The 19931-nt window shown below is 35.1% G+C and overlaps 1 protein-coding gene across 1 annotated transcript in view; it reads right to left on the bottom strand.

Moving 5' to 3' along the window:
• Positions 1–4129: 4129 nt before the first annotated feature.
• CDH19 (cadherin 19) overlaps positions 4130–19931 on the bottom strand; it is a 54009-nt gene continuing 38207 nt past the window's right edge. Inside the window, exons 9-12 of the mRNA XM_004579441.2 lie at positions 16693–16814; positions 6867–6984; positions 5635–5886; positions 4130–4712 (exon numbers count right to left, since the gene is read on the bottom strand). Of these exons, the coding sequence (XP_004579498.2) occupies positions 4222–4712; positions 5635–5886; positions 6867–6984; positions 16693–16814 (983 nt within the window). The 3' untranslated portion in view covers positions 4130–4221. The remainder of the gene's footprint in view (positions 4713–5634; positions 5887–6866; positions 6985–16692; positions 16815–19931) is intronic.

Genomic DNA, 19931 nt, shown 5'->3' with positions numbered 1-19931 from the left:
CCTTTCTTCCTTCCTTTTTTTCTTCTTCTCTCATTTCAAGAAATGAGAAAAAAACGAGATAAAGAGATCTTCCAACCACTGGTTCACTCCTGAAAACATCTAGAGCTGCTGTCTGATCCCTCCTCCGACGCTGAGCACCTGGAACTGGCGCTGGACCCCCTCCAGAGTGGCAGAGTCTCAAATTCCTGAACCATCCCTGGTTACTGCTTGGAGTGCACATTTAGAGCATCATTTAAGCTCAATCAAATGTCATAGATTAGTAGACTGGATTGAAAACCAAAACCCATCTATTTATTGTCTAGAAGAGACACACTTCACCAACAAAAATCAGCGGAAACTATATCACATGGGTTTTGATGTTTTCTGTTAGTTTCATCTCTTCAAAACACTTTCTTCTGATTAAATTCTGCAATGACTCATAGAGCATACAGTAGCATCATTTTCTGCAAGAAAGTTCTTGATTGTCATTTCTTCTGCTACATGTTAGTCATTTAGTAGCTTGTTATTTAACTTCATGGTGTTGTTAATTTCTTTTTTCTTCCTGATATTTATTTTGTTTTGTGGCTTTTTATTTAAGGGGATGAATAGTAATTGTGTAATGGAGACTGTCATATCTAGTAACATGTTATTTAACTTTATGGCATTATAAATTTCTATTTTTCTTTCTATTTTTGATTTTGTATTATGACTTTTCATTTGAAGGGATGTATAGTAGCTGTGAAATGCAGGCTAACATATCCAGATGTGAGGATACAATGTAGTATGCATTTCTACTTCCAAACACAGATGGACTTACAATGAAACTGTTTACTGTATCTTGACAATAGGACACTGGACTTTCTGCCATTGTCCAAGCCCGCAATGATGGACATATGACTGTGTATGAAGACCTACAGTAATGATACAGAGGAACTAGGTGGGGGGGATTGAGATTGGGATAAGGGAAATGCCAGGAACCTGTGCAACTGTATCATAAAATGATAATAATAAAAATAACAACAACAAAAAAACATGGAATCTGCATTGGAGTTTGGACTTGTAGCAAGGTAGTACAATCTAAAATGTGGAAACTCAAGCACACTTTTATCAGATGAAATGCTAACCTATTTTTATAAATAGGCTAATAATATAGATTAAGACTATGTTAATCTTTAGTTTAATATTCATTAAAATCAATTGGACTTGCATGCCTGAGAAAATTATATTTGAATTCATTATATTTATTCATTATTTATTAATCACTCACTGCATGCTAGAAACAATTTTAGACAATATTAAAGCAAAAGTGACCGATAACTCTTTGCTTACATAGGGTTTATATTCTCAACAAAACAGACAGGTAACAAGTAACATATGTAATCTGAATGGCCTGATGATCTGATGAAACAAAAGGCAAAGAAAGGGCCACAGGATAGAGGGAGACAAGATCTCTCTTTCTGAGAAATTAACAGCTAGTCACAGACCTAAATCAAATGACGGGTTAAAGGGTTGAAAGGATTTTTTTAAGAGAAAGACTGTTCTGAGCCTAGAACATGAGATCAGAAGAGCAATGAAGGTACAACAAGGAGGACAGGACAGTCCTTATACATGGCTTATGTGTCATGTCAGGAAGTGGGTTTCTGTTTGAGAAGTCTTGCTAAGATGTCATTATCTGCTAAGCCCTTGATTTTGTTCAGGTATACCTTGTGCTGCTTACATTACACAGATATTCTTTATAACAGTGACCTCATGAAATCAGAGCAGTGAACTTCATTCACACATTACAAACTAAAGTCTGGACAGATTAGTCTGACAAAGTTCAGAGCTGCTTAAATGAAAGGGGATTCATGCACAAGTGCTGAATGAATGAATGAATGACAAGCATTGATGATATTTTCTGGTTCATAGAACTGTTTTTTAATATTTCAGTTTTAACCACTGGTATTTAAAGCTTGCATATAAAACTCTGAGTAAACTAATGAGGATATTTAAATACCCTGGGGATTTTCATGAAACCGTGCTATTTCTAGAATATTTGCATGAATGCCAATTAATTAAAATTTACAGAATATTGCAATATCCTTGGTGTAAGAAATAGTTAGCATTGAATTTGCAGCAGCAATATCACTAGAAACCAAGAAAAAAATTGTTGGGATATCACCAGTTGTAACACCTAGGAAAGTGTTATAGCTGCTCTTCTCTACTGTAGCCAACACAATTGGTATTTTATAGAATAGTAGGTAGATAATAATTGTACAAATTCTTTCCTATGTGTCCTGTGATTTGCAGTCATTAGCTAAAACAAAACTTAATTTCAAAGCATCTCTTTATTGCAACTGAACTCAAAAATTAAATATCCGGATGCAAATATTTTATCCATTTTGTAAATTGACTATCCAAGTGTATGAGGTTTTCATTCATGACAGAACCTATGGTGATACCCAAAAGATCTTACCTCTGTTTTCGAATCTATTTTTCATGACTACTTTATCTGCTGTGTATTATACTTTCAAATCTTAAAGCAATGTTATATGGCACCCTTTAAATGCTGGGAGAAATGTATCATAGAAAAGTGCATGAAAATTTTCCTATCTAAACTCTTTGCATTTATATTTCAATGTGATATAAATGTCAATTTTTTCTCAACTCACGTTTGTATTTTTTGTTACAGATCTTCTTTTATTCGGTATTTTGATTATTTCCTAAGGGAATAGTGATACCAACACATACATACTGACTACAGCTTTCTTCTCGTTTAATTTTAATTCCATCCATTATTGCTATATTTCATATCTGATCTTTGAACATACTGTTCAACGGTGATAGTATCTAGCATCAACATAGTACTACTAAGTTCATAGTGGAAAAATCATTTTATCTGAATGACATAGCATTGAAGCTTCAAAGCACAGAAAAAAAAAAAAAACCCGCTATAACCATTCAACTACTCTCTCTGCATATCAAAATTACTTACACTATTTGATTTAGGCAAATATGACCAATTTGCTTCAGCTAAATCTCACATGCTATTAATAAAAACTATCACATAAGCCAATTTTAAGGACATTGTATCACTACTTTCATTCTGTACAAACTACAAATTGTGAAGTCCACCTTGACTTGATTATAATGATATGGATCATTCTTAAAAGGTCAATTAAAATTAAAGTGTTTTATTGTCTTATTATCCGATAATGCCATAAAGCTTTATGTCCAACAGCTTAGCATTTACTTCCTTCATTGTGCCACAATAAAAGTAACTATTGCACCTAATTTCATATTCAGCAATAAAAGAAAATGACACTGAAGGATCAGCTACATTCTAAGTTCCTAACGGACTGGGGAAAGCTAAGAATTGTGTCACATTTTCTTGTGTGAAATTAAGAATCGATGCAGCTAATTATAAACTTTAGGACGAATAGTAATTCACATTTGCAACCACTACACCATTTATATAGCTATATCATTTTTAGGAGAAACTGAATTTTACTTAAAACATTTCAAACTTCTGTCCAGTTTCATAAAATCTGAATCCATTGGTAAGTAAATTATGACTCATATTTGCCATGATAAAAATTGTATGTTGAGTTGTTCCTGAAAATAATCTGGAAAATGCCTAACTGTAATCCATGCCCCTTTTCACACAAATCTGTATCTTAAAAAATAGCGCACATGTGCTCTTAAAGCATATATCCAACTCTGAAATTGCAGTTTAACATCTTAAATTTTAAAGTGTGAAAGATGTGGCAGAAATGTAACAAGTCAAGCCAGAATGAACCCTGGAATTCCACTTGAAGCATACTTATGCATATGAAGTCAATGTGACATGACCTTTTCCCAATCCCCCAGGGTTTAACATGCGCTTCTACTACCAGGAAATTAACACAGAGAAGCGCTTTATTCTTACTTCATAAGAACGAAATAAAAATGATAAGTGAAATAATCTTAAGCTAAATCCATTTCCTACTCAAATCAACTATGCCAAATTGTTATGAACTGGCCGTGGATGACAGTGGGAATTGCAGAGTGATGGTTCAGTCTTACATTAGCTCTGGCTCACAAGACTGCTGGCGCTGATTTTAAGCACCTCTTTCAGAACCACTGTTTAGTGACAACTGGCATTAACATGAATTTTGTTATCTTATTTCTTTCTTCCTGAAGAACCACAACGTTCTTCACCAAGACACTACTATTTTCTGCTAATATGCATTAGTACTTTCCCCGTGTGGAAGGTAAAACGCTCTAACTGTGGGGCTGCGTTGCAGAACCAAACATGCATGCCAAGCGTTTAAAGCGAGGTCCCAACTCATTAAGGTAGTCGTAGTTTTCCTCCTGGTCAGAGGCTGCTGACCCTAGGGAGCTCAGGGATCCTGCAGTTGAGCCGGTTCCTTCAAAGGCATAGGTCTGAAGGGAGTCGAAAGGAGGCGCCCCCGGATCCGTGTCTGCCTCCTCGAGCTTCTCCAGAATGAATGTCCTGAACACAGCGCTGTCAGGGCCCACCTGCAGGGACTGTCGGTACAGGCTCCGGATGTCCGAGGCGGTGGACTTCCGAAGCTTGCGCTCCCGCCTCACGGAGCTGCTCCTCAACTCCACGACGTCAAAGGCCTCCGTGTCGTCTTCTCCACCCCCTTCGTCGTTGTAGCTGAATATGTTTTCTCCGAAGCCTTCACCTTTCTCAGGAAACGGAGTCTGCTTTCTTCTCTGTTTCAGACCCAAGGTCAATAAAACAAACCCTGACGGAGAAAGCACACCACACCAGTGCAGGCTTGTTGAAAGCGCAAGACAGGAGCTTTGATTGGTTAGACACAATGGTACATCTATTGTTAAATTTTACAAAACAGGATAACAACAGCCTAATGATCATTCTGGCTGATGAATCAGAGGAAAAAGCAAAAATGTGTCAAGCTAGTGAGGTCAACTGTATTAACGGTGTTCCATTTAAAATGTAGCCAAAATGCATTAGCATTGAACAAAATAGAATGGCCACTTTCAAGTCTGCATGTACTTCTCAATCTTGGAAATCAATGACGCAGAATGGAAGTTTGAAATACCCGAGTAGCGTCCTGACAATTCTTCACTCAGGCGAAACTCGGTGTTGTAATTATTTTCTAAGTTAAAACTGACTCTGAAGTATAGACCAGATATTGTTCTGAAATGTTACTGCTTATTGATTTATTTCATTCTTATCATGTGCCATTAAACACTAAAAAAAAAAACCAAATCTGAAGCGCAAAAGCACTGAATGAAATCCCCAGAAGGACATGACTAGGAAATAGTCATTCAGTGCCTGACCTCTGTGAAACCACACCAATTTCAGAACTGTCCAAGAAGCAGGCACTGGTACATCAGCACAGGTTTCCTCAGAACTGATGCAGAAGCCACACAGTAAGTGCAGCATGGTATGCTCAGAAAACAACTTCAGAACACCTCGCTTTAAAAAACACTGCCTATATGTTCACATGCTTATGCATGCGCATGTCCTTGTATGTAAGTGTGCATCCAGGACGACCAACCTTTGCTCAACCTTGGGTCTTACATTACCGTTCAGTTAAACACACAGATAAGACAAGGGTGACCAGAGTTAATATTGCTATACATGTACCTATCCAAGTTATTTTGAGTATTTGAGTATATAATCTTTACAGGATTACTCACCAAATATTATCACAATGCAGATCAGAATAGCAATCACAAGTTCTATCATGAATCCCAAGGAAAGTGCAAGCTCCTTATTCCTGCAGGACTGAGTATTCCCAGTGTCGTCACAGTCACAGACATACACTGTAAGAGTGTTTGTGCTTGTCAGTGATGGGATTCCATTGTCGGCAATTAAGATGGATATGTACAGGACAGATTCTTCTTCAAGATTAAAACCAGTTCTATTGGTCAAAATTATAGCTGTATTATCTAAAACAGAAATCCACGTGCATAGGTTTACATTAACATAGAAGAAATACATATGTCATCAGTACTGGAGTTAATTGTAGAGATATGATCAAGTCAGTTCAACTAAAAGATAGAGATTGGTGATGAACACATTCATCCTGAGATGCTTGTATGCCCCACCTGTCAGAGTCTGCTATGAGGTCTGGATCTCTGCGTATGCTTCAGGTTCCTGCTAATGTAACCAACAGAAGCAAGAGAAGCTGGCCAAGTTACCCCAGCCCCTCACCTGGGAGACCTGGTCCAGGCTCAGCTGTGGGAGAAACCCGGGCAAATAACCAGTGACTTAAATCGAGATTAAAAGGTCTTTAGTTAACTAATTTGTTAAATAATAAATCCACCCAAGTTGTTGTTGTTAAGACAGAGCCAGGCATACAGAGTTCTTCCATTGCCTGTTTTACTTCCCCAGTTCCTCCACATTGGAGGCAGAACCAAAACAGAATCAACAGCACAGAAGTCTGTAATTATCCCAAGTGAGTGACAGATGCCCACACAGTCACCTGCTACCTCCCAGAATGTGTGTTCCCAGCAATCTGCCTAGAAAGAGGGGGAGCCAAGACACAAGTCAGACACTTGTGGACATCAACATCCCAAGCGGTGACTTGATTGCACCTGTTGTTATTTTACATTATATACACGTAATTATATTGATTATTTTAATCAGTTCCAAATCTTTGGAGACAATGAGAAACATGCAAAACAGTAAAGGTGTCATATTACAATGGCATTTGAAGGATTATTCAGAAATAACAAGGACATAGAGTCAGCATTTGTAGAATTTGAGTCTGGATTTTGCGTTCCACTTTCCTTGCCATTCATTTTTTTCAGTTCTTTGCATCATCACATTGCAGGAATAGCATTGAAATCAGTGTGGTGAATTTCATTGAAATAAAATGTTCTTTTCAGAGCATGGGTAAAATGTCATTATGGATAAATTACTGTACCTTGATTGTCTATGATGGTAAAACTTGAGATGTTTATGTCTTCCACAGAAAGATTAAAGTAGAAATGGTGGTCTTCAGTGGATTCATCTCTGTCCACTGCACTGATAGTCTGAATTATCTAGGAAAAACGTGGATGAATTGTTATTATTGTTTAGAGTCAGTAAAAAAAAAACAGCTGTTAATTTTATTATTTTATAGACTCCCAATGAAACTGTTAAACATATCTCGACATTAAGATTCTGGGCTTTCTACTACTGTCTATAACTGCAGTGTCATGATACATTTAAATAACATAATGATGGACTTGTGACTGTTTTTGAAGAATTCCACTGTTGCTATAATATAAGGGAAATCAGTGGGGAGTAGGGGAATGGAAAGGGTGCCAGGGGAAAGTCCTGAGCCTGTGTCATGTATCATGAAAAATAAAAACTGAAAATAAAAATATATAGATATATATTTACTAAAGTCACTGGGAAAACTGTTGAGGATATCTGACAGTTGGTTGAGAATGTTAACATATTTATTCAAGAATGAGATATTTTAGTTAGCCCTTTCATATCAGTATTATCATATCACATAGTAACCAAAATCTTATGATGAATCAGGTGAGTTTCATCAGATAAATTTCCTACACAATCTCAGAGCACACTTGATAGCATTGAATATATATAAAATATATATAAATCTTATTTTCTGTGAAAATAAAAAAATTATATATACAGCAAATCCTTCATGTTGACTATTATGCTTTGTTGAATGTTTTTCTTTTAGTTATGTAACGACCCTTCCTCAATAAGCTTCCTTCCTTCCTCCCGTCCTTCCTCTTTCCATCTCCTCTTTATCTCACTGTTCTTTCTCCTCTGTATTATTCTCTGTGTGTATCTGTATATTGGTATCTGTGTCTCTGTGTCTTTTTTCTTTGTTTCTTTGTGTGTGTATCTTTCCACATACACATGGATTTGTATCATCTGGAAATTACTGCAGTTGAGAATTTAGAGGTTCATGACAGAAAAGAAAGTTTGAGAAAACTAAAGCGGATAAGTGGAGAAAATACATAGAAAACCAAGATTGCTCTTATGGGATCATTAAAATTAAGGCAAGAGAACAAAAATTACTTGTAGCAAAGTTATATTTACCTATAGTAGGGAGAACTTACATGTAAAATATTATTTAAAAAGTCTTAATTTATTTCTGAAAAATACGTTTAGTCAAGGTTATAGGAATCATTGATTTGAAAAATGATAATTATCTTCACTAAATTAAAAGATTCCTCTAACATCGGTTTATTTGTTTCTCTAATATTTTGGAAACCCCTGAAAATTATCTTCCTCTTGTCTTCACCACAGTCACTTACACATTATGAATAAAAGAAAAATATTGGTTTATGAATGTGTGTCACTGAGGAAGTGTTTATTTTACCTCAGCACAGACTAGGACTACTCTTTTATTTTTACTTTCTATCATGAAAGCATATTAATAACCCACCATGTGTCTGGCTGTTGGAAATGATTCAAAAATCATCTTCATAGTACAAAAAGAAATGAAATAAAATGTCTTACTGCTAATTTTACACTAATTGTAATAGGTGTAATGAGGTTTGGGTTACATTTTATGAAATAAATAATAAAATTGTATATTCTTTTATTTTTATAATAAATGTAGCCAAATGCAAATTCTATTTGCTTTTAGTAGTACTGAATAGATAATATTTTCAAATAAGTTTCTATTTTTATTAATTTCTATGTATCTTATGGTTTTAGATTTCAATCTCAGAATACCATGAAATAATAGTATAACAACATACACTTATTTCTCATTGTTGTTTTAAATTTTACTAACTTACACATATCTGTAGCAGATGAAATTTCGCTACTGGCTTTAGGACGAGCATAACATTTTATTCTTATATTTATACTGTATCTGCATTTTGACATTTTCTTTACAACTTAGCATTCAGACTTAAATCTCAACTGGGTTTTTAGCATGACACTAAAAATTTATGTGTATCACTTTATTCTTTTGATAACAGATGTAACATTAATAGATTTCAAACTTTTAAATTCGGTTATCCTTAAAGCAGTAGTCTTTACTGGATATCAACTTTCAATACCTCACACATTATGTTTTCGGTGATACGTTTAACTTTTTTGCATTTAGTTTATGTTTGTAGATACTTAACTTTGAAAAAAGGAAAGCATAAGGAGAGTTGTAATGTTTTCACATTTCTTGACCCAGAATAATTTTTAAAAATTTTTCTGACATATGCTAAATAATAATTAAGTAGCTTCAACTGCCTTTTTTTCTTTTATAATTTTTTTTTTTTATTTATTTCCTTTCATTCCAGATTGCTGATTTCACCATGAATCTTGACACAGTTGAAGCTTTACAGGAATTGCAAAACCAGCACAGCAAGTTTCACTCAGCTAAGCAAGGGTTACATTCTATTTAACTTTAGCACAATATCAAATATACACCTATACAACAAAACAACCAAGTCACTTCACGACATTCGATAATGTTTGTATTTCAGTTCTTAAAATTTAGTTTCTACTTTACAGGTGGAAGATTCTGTTAAACAGCTGATGAAACACATTAAATGGCTTCCTTCCTCATCCGCAGTGCGCGCCGACAGCCTTGTTTCCATGCAAGAGACACACAAGCCCTGGACAGCTCATTTAACTTCCAGAGGCAAACGAGCCTCGTGCTATGGATTAGTAATGGTTAACATGACTCTGATATTTAGTTACTCAACCAAGTGACTATTAACAAAATCATCTTTTGTTAATTTTCTCTTTTAATGCTATGTAGCTCTTACAGAAGTTTTAAAATAGGACTGATATTTCTGAAATGGTGAGACTGGCAGCGGTCAGGAGAGTACTGCCTTCTCTGGTCGTGGAGACGAATGCTAATAGATCTCTTGCTATCACTGCGATGTATTTGTATTTGTTCACTGTTTTTTTAAATAGATTGAATTCCCACCAGAGAACATTTGAATTAGTATGAACCCTACACTTATGATGTTTACACAATAATCAATCACACTAATAAGCCCTTCAAATGTTCTCTAATTAACATTAAAAAGTAGAAGTTCAATTCTGTAAATAAGAACTGTGTGGCTCTGAAACACAAAACATAAATTTAAAAAGTGCAAAAACACAGCATTTAAATAATAGGTAAAGAGAACAGACTATTCTTGCTATCTTGCTTATTTTTTCTCAAGAGTGAAAGAGCTAGATCCATCCAACTCAAAATGATTGGACAGCAGCAGGAGTGTAACAGTTCCGGGACAATTTGATCTCTGGTTAAAAATAGCAAATGAATAGAAAAGACTGAACTACTAGTATCTATATTTTTTGAGGCTCTGATGTTTAAGGTCAAGAATGACAACTAGGTAAAAAGAAAATGACTTGTTTGTATTTTCTCTTTTCTGATACTACAGTATATTTCAACAATCTCCAGTATCTCAAAATAATTTCATCATTTAACATATACTTAATCTTTTTTGGAGAATTTAAAAGAATTTTTAAAAGGGTCACCAGCTACATATTCTCATTAAATTGCATTCAGGAAATGTTAAATTATTGCTAAAGGATATATTTTGCCATTCCTATCTATTCAGATATTTACATATTAAAAAAATGAACCAGTCAAATTTCAAATTCCTTGTATATACAATAACACCTAGAACTAAAAAAAAAACCTGCAAGTTTCACAATTCAATATTGTCTCAATTATTTCTGAATACAGTTCTTAAAATTAGTAATTTTTTCTGTTAAAAGTCATAAAAGAAAATGTTGCTTTTAGCTGATGATTTATTCAATGCTGTGGAAACTAATTGACTCAAATTGTGTGATTTTGAGACTCATTAAACTGGTTGAAAACCAATTTTAAAAGATACTTTTCCTTTTTACGTGTTTTAAGCTATTTTGTTCCAAAAACTCTTCTTGTGTTACATTCCTATATTTATGAGAATGACATATTGTTTTTAGCTTATATTTATATATATTTTACATTCTTGATATAACCACTACTCACATAATTATATCAACCAAAGAAATGTCATAATAATGAATTTACTAAAATATTCAGTCTTTGAATATTAGTATTGAATTTCTGTGAAGATATGTGTAGTTATGTACTATGTAGCAATAAGGATGCATCCTGAGGAATTTGGCAGGTGATTTCATCATTGTGCCAACATCAGAGCAGGTGCTTGCACGAGTCCTGATGGTACATATCCCAATCAAGCTAGGCCATATGACCACTGTCATACATGCAGCACAGTGTTAACTAAAACTTTAATTCAGAGCCTCCCTGCCCTGAACAACAACAACAAAGATCATATGAGCAACATTTCAGTCTTTGAGAATGAAAATATACCAGCTACACTTTTCTCAAATTGTGAATCAGTGATGCAATGACATAAAATGATGTACAAAAGAAGCCTAAGTCATTGAACAGGAAATCTGAGTGTTTATTACATTTTGTTAATGGGAAAAGCAGATTTACAGAGGAATGCACCAGGATGTTCTGCCTGGCCTTCCCGATGAGTGCTGGGTCCCAAGGGTTTGTTTTCCCGGGCGACAGACATGGAGCTGACACCCAATGTGATGCAAGCACTTGCAAATGGAGGCATTACTCATTGAGCCACTGTGACTGTCCTAATTGACACACTTTATAATTGGTCATGGTTAAAGCTAGCAGCTTTAAAATGCTACCACAGAGGACATGGATGCACTGAAGTAGTTTTACAAGGCAGATGTGCCACAGAAGTTGAAATCACCACTTGGGGTACCCTTGCCCGACATGTAAATGCTAATTCCTCCCAGGAAGCACTAGTTGGTGCCTTAAATTCAAATTCTCTGCCATCCACATGGGTGATGCTGATGCAGTCGCTAGTTCCTCAACACCTCCATCCTGCTCTGACAGGCATTCAGGAAGAGAACCAACAAATGAAAGTCTCTCTCTCTCTTTCCCTCCCTCCTTTTATCAGTTTTCCTGGTTTTTAAATTAGTAAATATAAATGAACATTTAAAAAAAGAGTAAAGTAGTTTTAAGCTATTGATCATTCTACTTGATATCTACGACCAAAATTTGAATTTCTACAATCACAGAGGTAGCCATTTTCTTTTGTTTTAGAATATGTAAGTTAGAAAATTTCTTATCTCATTTAAACAAAGATGTCTTGAGCGTGTTTTACTTCTTTAAAACTTAGCAAAGACAACTTTCAGAATTCCCTTCAACTTAAAACTTTCCTCCTGCCTGTAAGTTCCTCATCTTTCCTTTTCTTCTAGCATTTATTTTAGGAAAGCTTATCAATGCAAAATTTTTCTCTACTCCTTTGCAATGCAGATACATCTTTTATCAATCTTTCCAATTTTAGAACCCAAGGCTGTCTTTCTCAAAGTCCTGCAAACTCTTCTTGAAAATTCAGTCACTAAGAATCCTGCCTGCCAGTCTTTACAGAACTCAGGGGACTAACTTCAATACTAAGCATTTCTTCAAAACACAGATGTCTTTTTCAAGATTTGTCTATTTTACTAACAGAGTGACAGAGAGGAGGAGGGAGAGTCACATGGGTAGCAGAGACTCAAGCACTGCTTTCCAGGATCATAGCAGGATGATAGATTCAGAATGAACTAGTTGGGGCCAAAATTAATGCATTAATATTCCTGCCATTGTCGCAAGTGGAGGCTAAATCCACTGTGCCGCAACATCAGTGCCCCAAACAAAGATGTCTTCATTACAGCGACCATTTCTCTGCTGTGGCATACACTGGCATTTTCTCACCACTCAGAGGTCTCTGGTCTGGACCCACAGTCTTCAATAGCATCACACTGCCGCTATTTGCAACTGTCCTGCTCAATTTCTTTTCACACATTTTAGCATAGTGTTCTGAACTCTCATTTGTTCACATATAATGTCGTTCAACTGCTTGACCAACGACATGGTTTATGAAGAGTAAATTTGCTCCACACAGTGAACTTAAAACTCCCTTCCTACGATGGTGACAGTTAAAGCTATTTGTACTTCCAGAGTCAAGAACCATCTCCTTTATGCACATCTTACACTTTTTCTTGTTCCCTTCCTCACCAAAAATGATTCTTTGGTGTCCTTTGAAATTTTTTTTTTCCTTTACTGATCCATAGGTAATTTTGTACCTAAGATTGTGTCTCATGTTCTGTTATGTTTTTACTTAATGTTTCTTCCTTTCCTGGACGACATTCTTTCTCAGCTGTAAATGAAACAGTGAGCTCCAAATCTCTTTTGCTAGGAGAGTGTGTACTGATCCCTGACTCATAAGGGGCAAATAACAACACCCTCATTTGTGAGACACTTTATTTATTTGGTTTCCAGATCGCTGCACTATCCTGGTTTGCTAGTTATTACGTATTTTTGATGTTTTGCCATTTCCCCATGTACCTAATAGAAGAAAATTCAGGTCTCACTCTTTAGATGCATCCGCCTCTGTCCACACTCACACCCTAGGAGCCCCCATGACATCAGAGACTTTTAAAAATATTATATGTAAACTGTAAATGGTGAACATATTTGCCAAACCCAGACTTTCTTCGGAAATCTTTGTTGGTAATCAGTGATTCACAAGGCATGAAAACCTGGACACAACATTAAAAACAATGTTTAATATAACTGAATGATTCGTGAGGAATTTAAATTAAAAGAATATATATGGAGGGAATGTTTTTGATCAAATAATTGCTTTAACCTTCTTATGAAAGCTGATTATATCCACCATAGGAGAACATTGTCGCAATTTTCTTTAGATAGGGGGATCTTGACAGACAACACAGAAGCATACTCTCCCTAGTTGCATACAGCATTTTCTGTTTGCTTATTCAATTAGCCATTGTTGAGTACTTCCATGTGTGTTATCAAGAATATGTAAAAGAATCTTATAAAGTATACAACACTAGACAGAACTCACTGGACAAATGGTAAGATATAAATAAAATACGATGTGATACCGAGAGGAAGAGAGGGAAAATAGAGATGCAGCATACTGATTATGTGATGTGCCTGGATTCTGACACCAGCAGATGGGTTAAAATAATTCCATGAACTTGAGTTTCTTCTCCTATTAACTTGAGGCTGTAATGCACAAACAGTTAATGCTTGAACAGTGCTTAGGCCATTTTTGCACCCAAAGAAATGGTATCCAAATCAAGTACCAACTCTCTGTATCTATTCTAGATCTTTAAGTCGATATCAATTCATATTCCATGCTCGTATTGTGCTTTTTCAAAACTTCCACATACGAAGGAGAGTCTATTGTTCGTCTTTATGTGTGTGGCTTAATTTATTTAGCAGGATGCCCTCCATTCCATCAAACTTACTGTTGAGAGAGGATTTCATTCTTTCTTACATCTGAACGGCGTCCTAACTTGTGCAGACGTCGCAAGGGGGCACTGCAGTTGATTCGTATTGTGACTATGATGAAGTGTGTATTCATAGACATAATTTAGGAGATGTTGAATTGATTTTCACAATATAAACTTTCAACAGGAATACATTAAGGTGCTTTAGAAATAAGGATTATTGAGAAGAAAATTTAGCCATTCAGAGTACTAACAGGACAAAAATTTTTAGAAGAATGTATAAAATTGTTAACTTTTGACCAGATCAATGAAAACGCTTAAAGCCACATCACTGAGTTTTTCCCTTGGATGTGCTAATGTTACAGAAATGGTGACATCCTTGCAAATATACATGAACTATCTGTGCACTTGGAAATTCTTTCTGCTTTGTCACAACAATCAGTGGACCTACGGCTAGTCCTCTAAGCTTGCTAAAACTATGATGACATTGAAAGTCAGCCATAAGTAGAACACACTCACTCTCTAAATAAATTGCTATGTATTACAACTATTGTGATAGTCATTGTGACACATCATGCTGGATCCATGAAAAGACTTGATCTTCCACTAAGGCAGGAAAGATATGCATGAACTCTGATGTGACAGCAAAAGAAGCCAGTACTTCTAGAAATGCATAATTCTGCTTTTGCAGCAGCAGATTTATTATCAATATTTTATCCATAATTGCTTTTATAAACATTGTAGGAATTAGAATAGACATGTTGGTAACTATATCTTAATGGATATAATTATCAATATAGTTATCAATATATAAACTGTGTTCTTTTCCTATATCTTCTGTCTAATATTGTAATTCCAAGTCAGAACATGGAATCTGTAACTTTGTTCAGTAACTGTTCTCATCATCTGGGGCATTTATAGAAATAGATATAGAAGATTAAATAAGCTAAAATTACTTTATTCTTAGAAATATGATTTGTCCGGACTTAGCACAATGACTCAGTGACTAAAATCCTCGCCTTTCATGTGCCGGGATTCCCACAAGGAAGCCGGTTTGAGTCCTGGGTGCTCCACTTCCCATCCAGCTCCATGCCTGTGGCCTAGAAGAACAGGAGAATGGGCCAAAACCTTGAGACCCTACCCCCACGCAGGAGGCTCAGAGGAAGCTCCTGGCTCCTGGCTGCGGGTCCCCTCAGCTCTGGATGTTGCAGCCACTTAGGGAGTTAACTCCCTCTCTCAGTAAATCTGATCTCTTTCCAACAACATTGAATAAAATTCTAAAAAGAAATACTAATCGTCTGAATATATTTTCATTTATTTAGGTGTTTAACTACATTAGTTTTATATTTTTAATATGTAACTGTATCTATAAAAACACTTGTAAAACACAATTTAAATATGTAAATTTAATGTGTGTTGATTATAAAATTACAAGATCCAGATAATTTTCAAAATTGCTTTAATTTTTTAAACTCATTTTATTTACAAAAGCAAATATATTTTGCAATATATATTTAGTAGCAGATTGATAATTCCCAGTCAACCATCCCTCCTACTAGCCTGCTCCTTCTTTTTTCTTTTTCTTTTTTTCCTTTTCAAATTTTCCAGCAGCTTGTTTCAACTTCTCTTTGTAATCACAGCCTTAACTGTCAATGTTTATTAAGATATTCTTCTATTTTATCATATTAGAAAATCAAAAATAATAAATAACATTGGCCACTAATCTTTATAGGTACAGAAATAGAATGTCAATTTTTGTAAAATCAAAATGGTCTTCAACCAACTTCACCGATAATTTCATCTGTAACTGATTTCACAGTGTATTAGTATACATACATATATTTATTCAACCCACCAAAAGTTTTAAAATATAAAAAAGAGCCTATGACACTTAGTAGCTTCCTGTGTTCTACAGACTCCCTCAGGAACTTGTAAGACCATTGTGTAATGAAGCTTAGAAATACACAAAGGCAAGCTAATTTAAATTACATATTTTATAAATGAAAGCATAGGCTACAGTTTTAAAAATGCATGAAGTGACCTGCAAGGAAATGACACTGTATTTCAAAATGAGTCCAGTGATTTACTGTGTATACCCCCTTGTTGGAAGATTTTTTAAACATCTTGGGCATTTGCAAATAGAAAATTTGAAGCTTACATGTTATTAAAATAAAAAAATACATTCACATGATTATACTCAACTCATAACCTAAAAGCATTAATATTTAAAGAATATTTTTCAATATTTCAACATGTATTGAGTACATGCTCTCATTTTAAAACATTTACTAATTCATATGTAATATATAAAGAATAATATAATATATAGATGAGTTATTACATAATCATTAACTATGTTGCACGACAACGTATATAAATTGTACAGAATATATGGGAATATATAATGAATGTACATGACACAGATATTTATAACTCAATGAAAATATACTGCACTGCTTACATTTCAGTGAGCTGTTGTGAACTCTCACCTGTCCAGGGCCTGCGTTTTCACAAACGTAGCTCTCATAATGTTCAGAGAACTCAGGAGCGTGATCATTGATGTCAAGAACTTGCACATGCACGGGAACTGAGGAAGTCTGATGCACATTGTCTGTGAATTAAAAATGCAAAATAAAATGAAAGTTCATCATGCTGTCTGTAGAACAGTGTCATCAAAACACTTGAATAGCTGTATCGTAACTCAAACATTGCTCAAGAAAAACCATAAGGATTTCTGCATAATTTACATATTTTTGAAGGCAAAGTGACAGAAACTAAAAACAAAGGACAGAAATGAAGAACGAGACTCAGAAACAGAGAATCATATATTCTGACTGCTGGTTTATTTCCCAAATGGTTGACATGACTGGGGCTGGAAGCCAGGAACTCCATCTTGGTCTGACTTGGGTGGCAAATGATAAATGCATGAGCCACCATCTGATTTTCACAGGCACGTTAGCAAGGAGGCGGATCTGAAGTGGCATGACTTGGCTGAAATTGGCTCTCAACTATGCGATGCTATTTTTAAAAGCAGCAAATTAACCGCCTATACCACACACCAACCCATGGTTTACATATTTATCCATAACATAGTTTCCAAAATACTACACTCAGTATTCAACTCAAGCAATACTTCTTGAAAACCATTTGTCTGCTACGTGTTACGGGAAGTGATGAATAAAGTGAAAATAGAATCACATATACAGCAGCTTGCTAAAGATCAAATGTGCAACTGTTTGTATGAACTCATTTAATACAGGTTAGTGTATGCATCATTAAGTTCTCCAACTTTGCTACATCAGCATTCAGGAACCTGTGGTGGCAGCTTCAAGTGGAAGCTGCAGTCAGTGAAGGTTATAGGGTATAGCTTTTACAAACAAAAATGAATGTGTACCAATGATATAATCACATTTAAAATAAGGTGTTTACAACAAAATGTAGGCAAAATCATCAAAATGGATAAAACATAAAGAAGAGAATTTTGGCTTAGTAGGTTTTCGAAAAAAAACATGTAATTCAAAACAAAATTAAAGCCACAATGCAAGCTTTTGAGAAAATGTTTGCTACTAAAACATGAAATATTAGTATTTCCTATTACATCTCTAAAATTGATATGGAAGACATAATTCAGGAAGAAAATCATAAGGCAGACGTTCACGAAAGAGAAAATTAAAATGCTCTCTGACAGAGCATCTCAGTCTCTTCACAGCTCATGCTTGCATTTGCAGGATTCTTGGCTGAGGGCGTGGGTTGCCCTCTGTCTGGCAAGCAGCTTGGTGGAGCCCTGGTCTTGGCTCACTCCACGCAAGTGGCCCTCTGGACCCTGTATGACAATAACTGTCCTTAAATAAGGTCAAACAGGCCTTCTGTTTCATTGTCTAATTGTGTATTTTTGTCTGCTTTTTTTTTTCTCCTCTTAGGATCTTTCTTATAATACATACAACATTTGGGTTGATTAAAATTATTTGCTTTATGTCCTAGCTAGAGAGATTTTCTGGAATGGGATGAAATTTTGAAATGATTTCTTCCCCAATAAGTTATTACTGAAATAGATAGATTACAACATACAATTAAAATGATTTAAAATTTAAAAAGATTTTTACAAATGCACAATCTCTGGCCCTTAGGAAATAACGAAGCTGTTGCGGATGAAAATATGCAGATGATTTAGGATGGCACATTCAGGGTCAAGGTTGAATAAATTATTAAGCACTGGTAACCTATTTTAAGGGCAGGCAATTTGTTCAGTTAAAATGCTGCACAGCATGTGTGAATAAAATTTTGGAATACCTGAGGTTGAGGCCCATCTCCAGTTCATACTCCAACTCCCTACAAATGTGGATCCTAGAAGCAGCCGAGGATTTTGGAACTTGAGTCCCCATCACCCATGTGGGAGATTGAATTTCATTTTTGGTTTCCTAGTTTCCATATGGCACAGATCTGGCTAACCCATGCCTGTGTAGGCATACAATAAGTAGTGGAATGTGTGTGTGTGTGTGTGTGTGTCTGTCTGTCTGTCTTCAAATATGCTTAAAGTGGTATTTCTAAAGCTTTAATGGTGAAATTATTAATGAATGAATGCTCATTCACATTAGTTATCATGCAGATACATATCACCACAGAATATCTTTTTGCATAAATTGGTTGTAAAAAGGACTTGAGCTATGAACACAAAAAAGGAAAATAAATAAAACACTTATATAAAGTGTTTAACACTTATCTGAAAAAAAATGTTTACAGTTGAGTTAAACCTACACATTTGCATTGTTTTGTGAAACAAGCATAGATTTTCACAGCTTCAATATGAAGGGATTAGTGGTTGTGTTCATTTAGCTGGCAAACTGATAAATAGCTTGGTGCTTACTTTGGGAAGCTTTCCAGGAGAGACACTGCTAAACACAATGAACTTCATTTGCTGGCAAAGCAGACATTAAAGAGGAATGTCTCTGCTGTAATCAGCATCCTTGAGCTGCAAGCTTTTCATACTGGTTAACAAATGCAGCTGAAGGTTTCGAAGAGCTATTGGTGACTCCCCGCTTTCCCCAGGAGAAAACATTTGTAGATAATACTAATAAAGGTTAAATGGTAAACACCAAGCTTTTTAATATAAATGCCGATAAAGTAAAACATGTATTTCCCTGAAGCAATTCTAAAATATGTTTAATTTCATAAATGTTAGTTCAATGTTGAGATAAATACATGAAAATCTGTTACCCAGTGTAACAAAACTATTTTCCAACCAGTTTTCTCTTAAGATGAAAAGTTAGAGTTAAATTAACATTATCTTCGTAAGTATCTGAAATCACTTATATTTATTTTGTCTTGAAACCTCTTTTCTCATCCTCTTCTTCAGCCTTGCTACAAATAATTATAGTAATATGAAATCTCTCACTGCATAAAATATGTTTGGTTTCATTCTAAGAAAATTGATTATATGAGAGTACTTAAAGAATTTATGAAGTTTGAATCATAACCTGAATTTATTCTTGTGCAACTCTATCATAAGAATTTCTAATTTTTACATCACAATCATTTTCTATGTACCATTTAGACCCCGGTACAGCATCAGGAGCAGATCGGCATCAAGATACAGTTGCTAAACACTCCATAATGCCTTTAATTTCCTAATTACGAAACAGTGATTACATTCTAATAACTAAATCATATGGTATTAAAAACACTCAGCTTGAGGCGAGCTTTGGTGCAGCCAGTTAGGCCACCATTTGGC

The sequence above is a fragment of the Ochotona princeps genome, chromosome 18 (genome assembly GCF_030435755.1).
Source record: "Ochotona princeps isolate mOchPri1 chromosome 18, mOchPri1.hap1, whole genome shotgun sequence".
Lineage (NCBI taxonomy): Eukaryota > Metazoa > Chordata > Mammalia > Lagomorpha > Ochotonidae > Ochotona > Ochotona princeps.
Note: the sequence above shows the minus strand (reverse complement) of the source record. Positions and strands in the feature narration are given on the sequence as shown.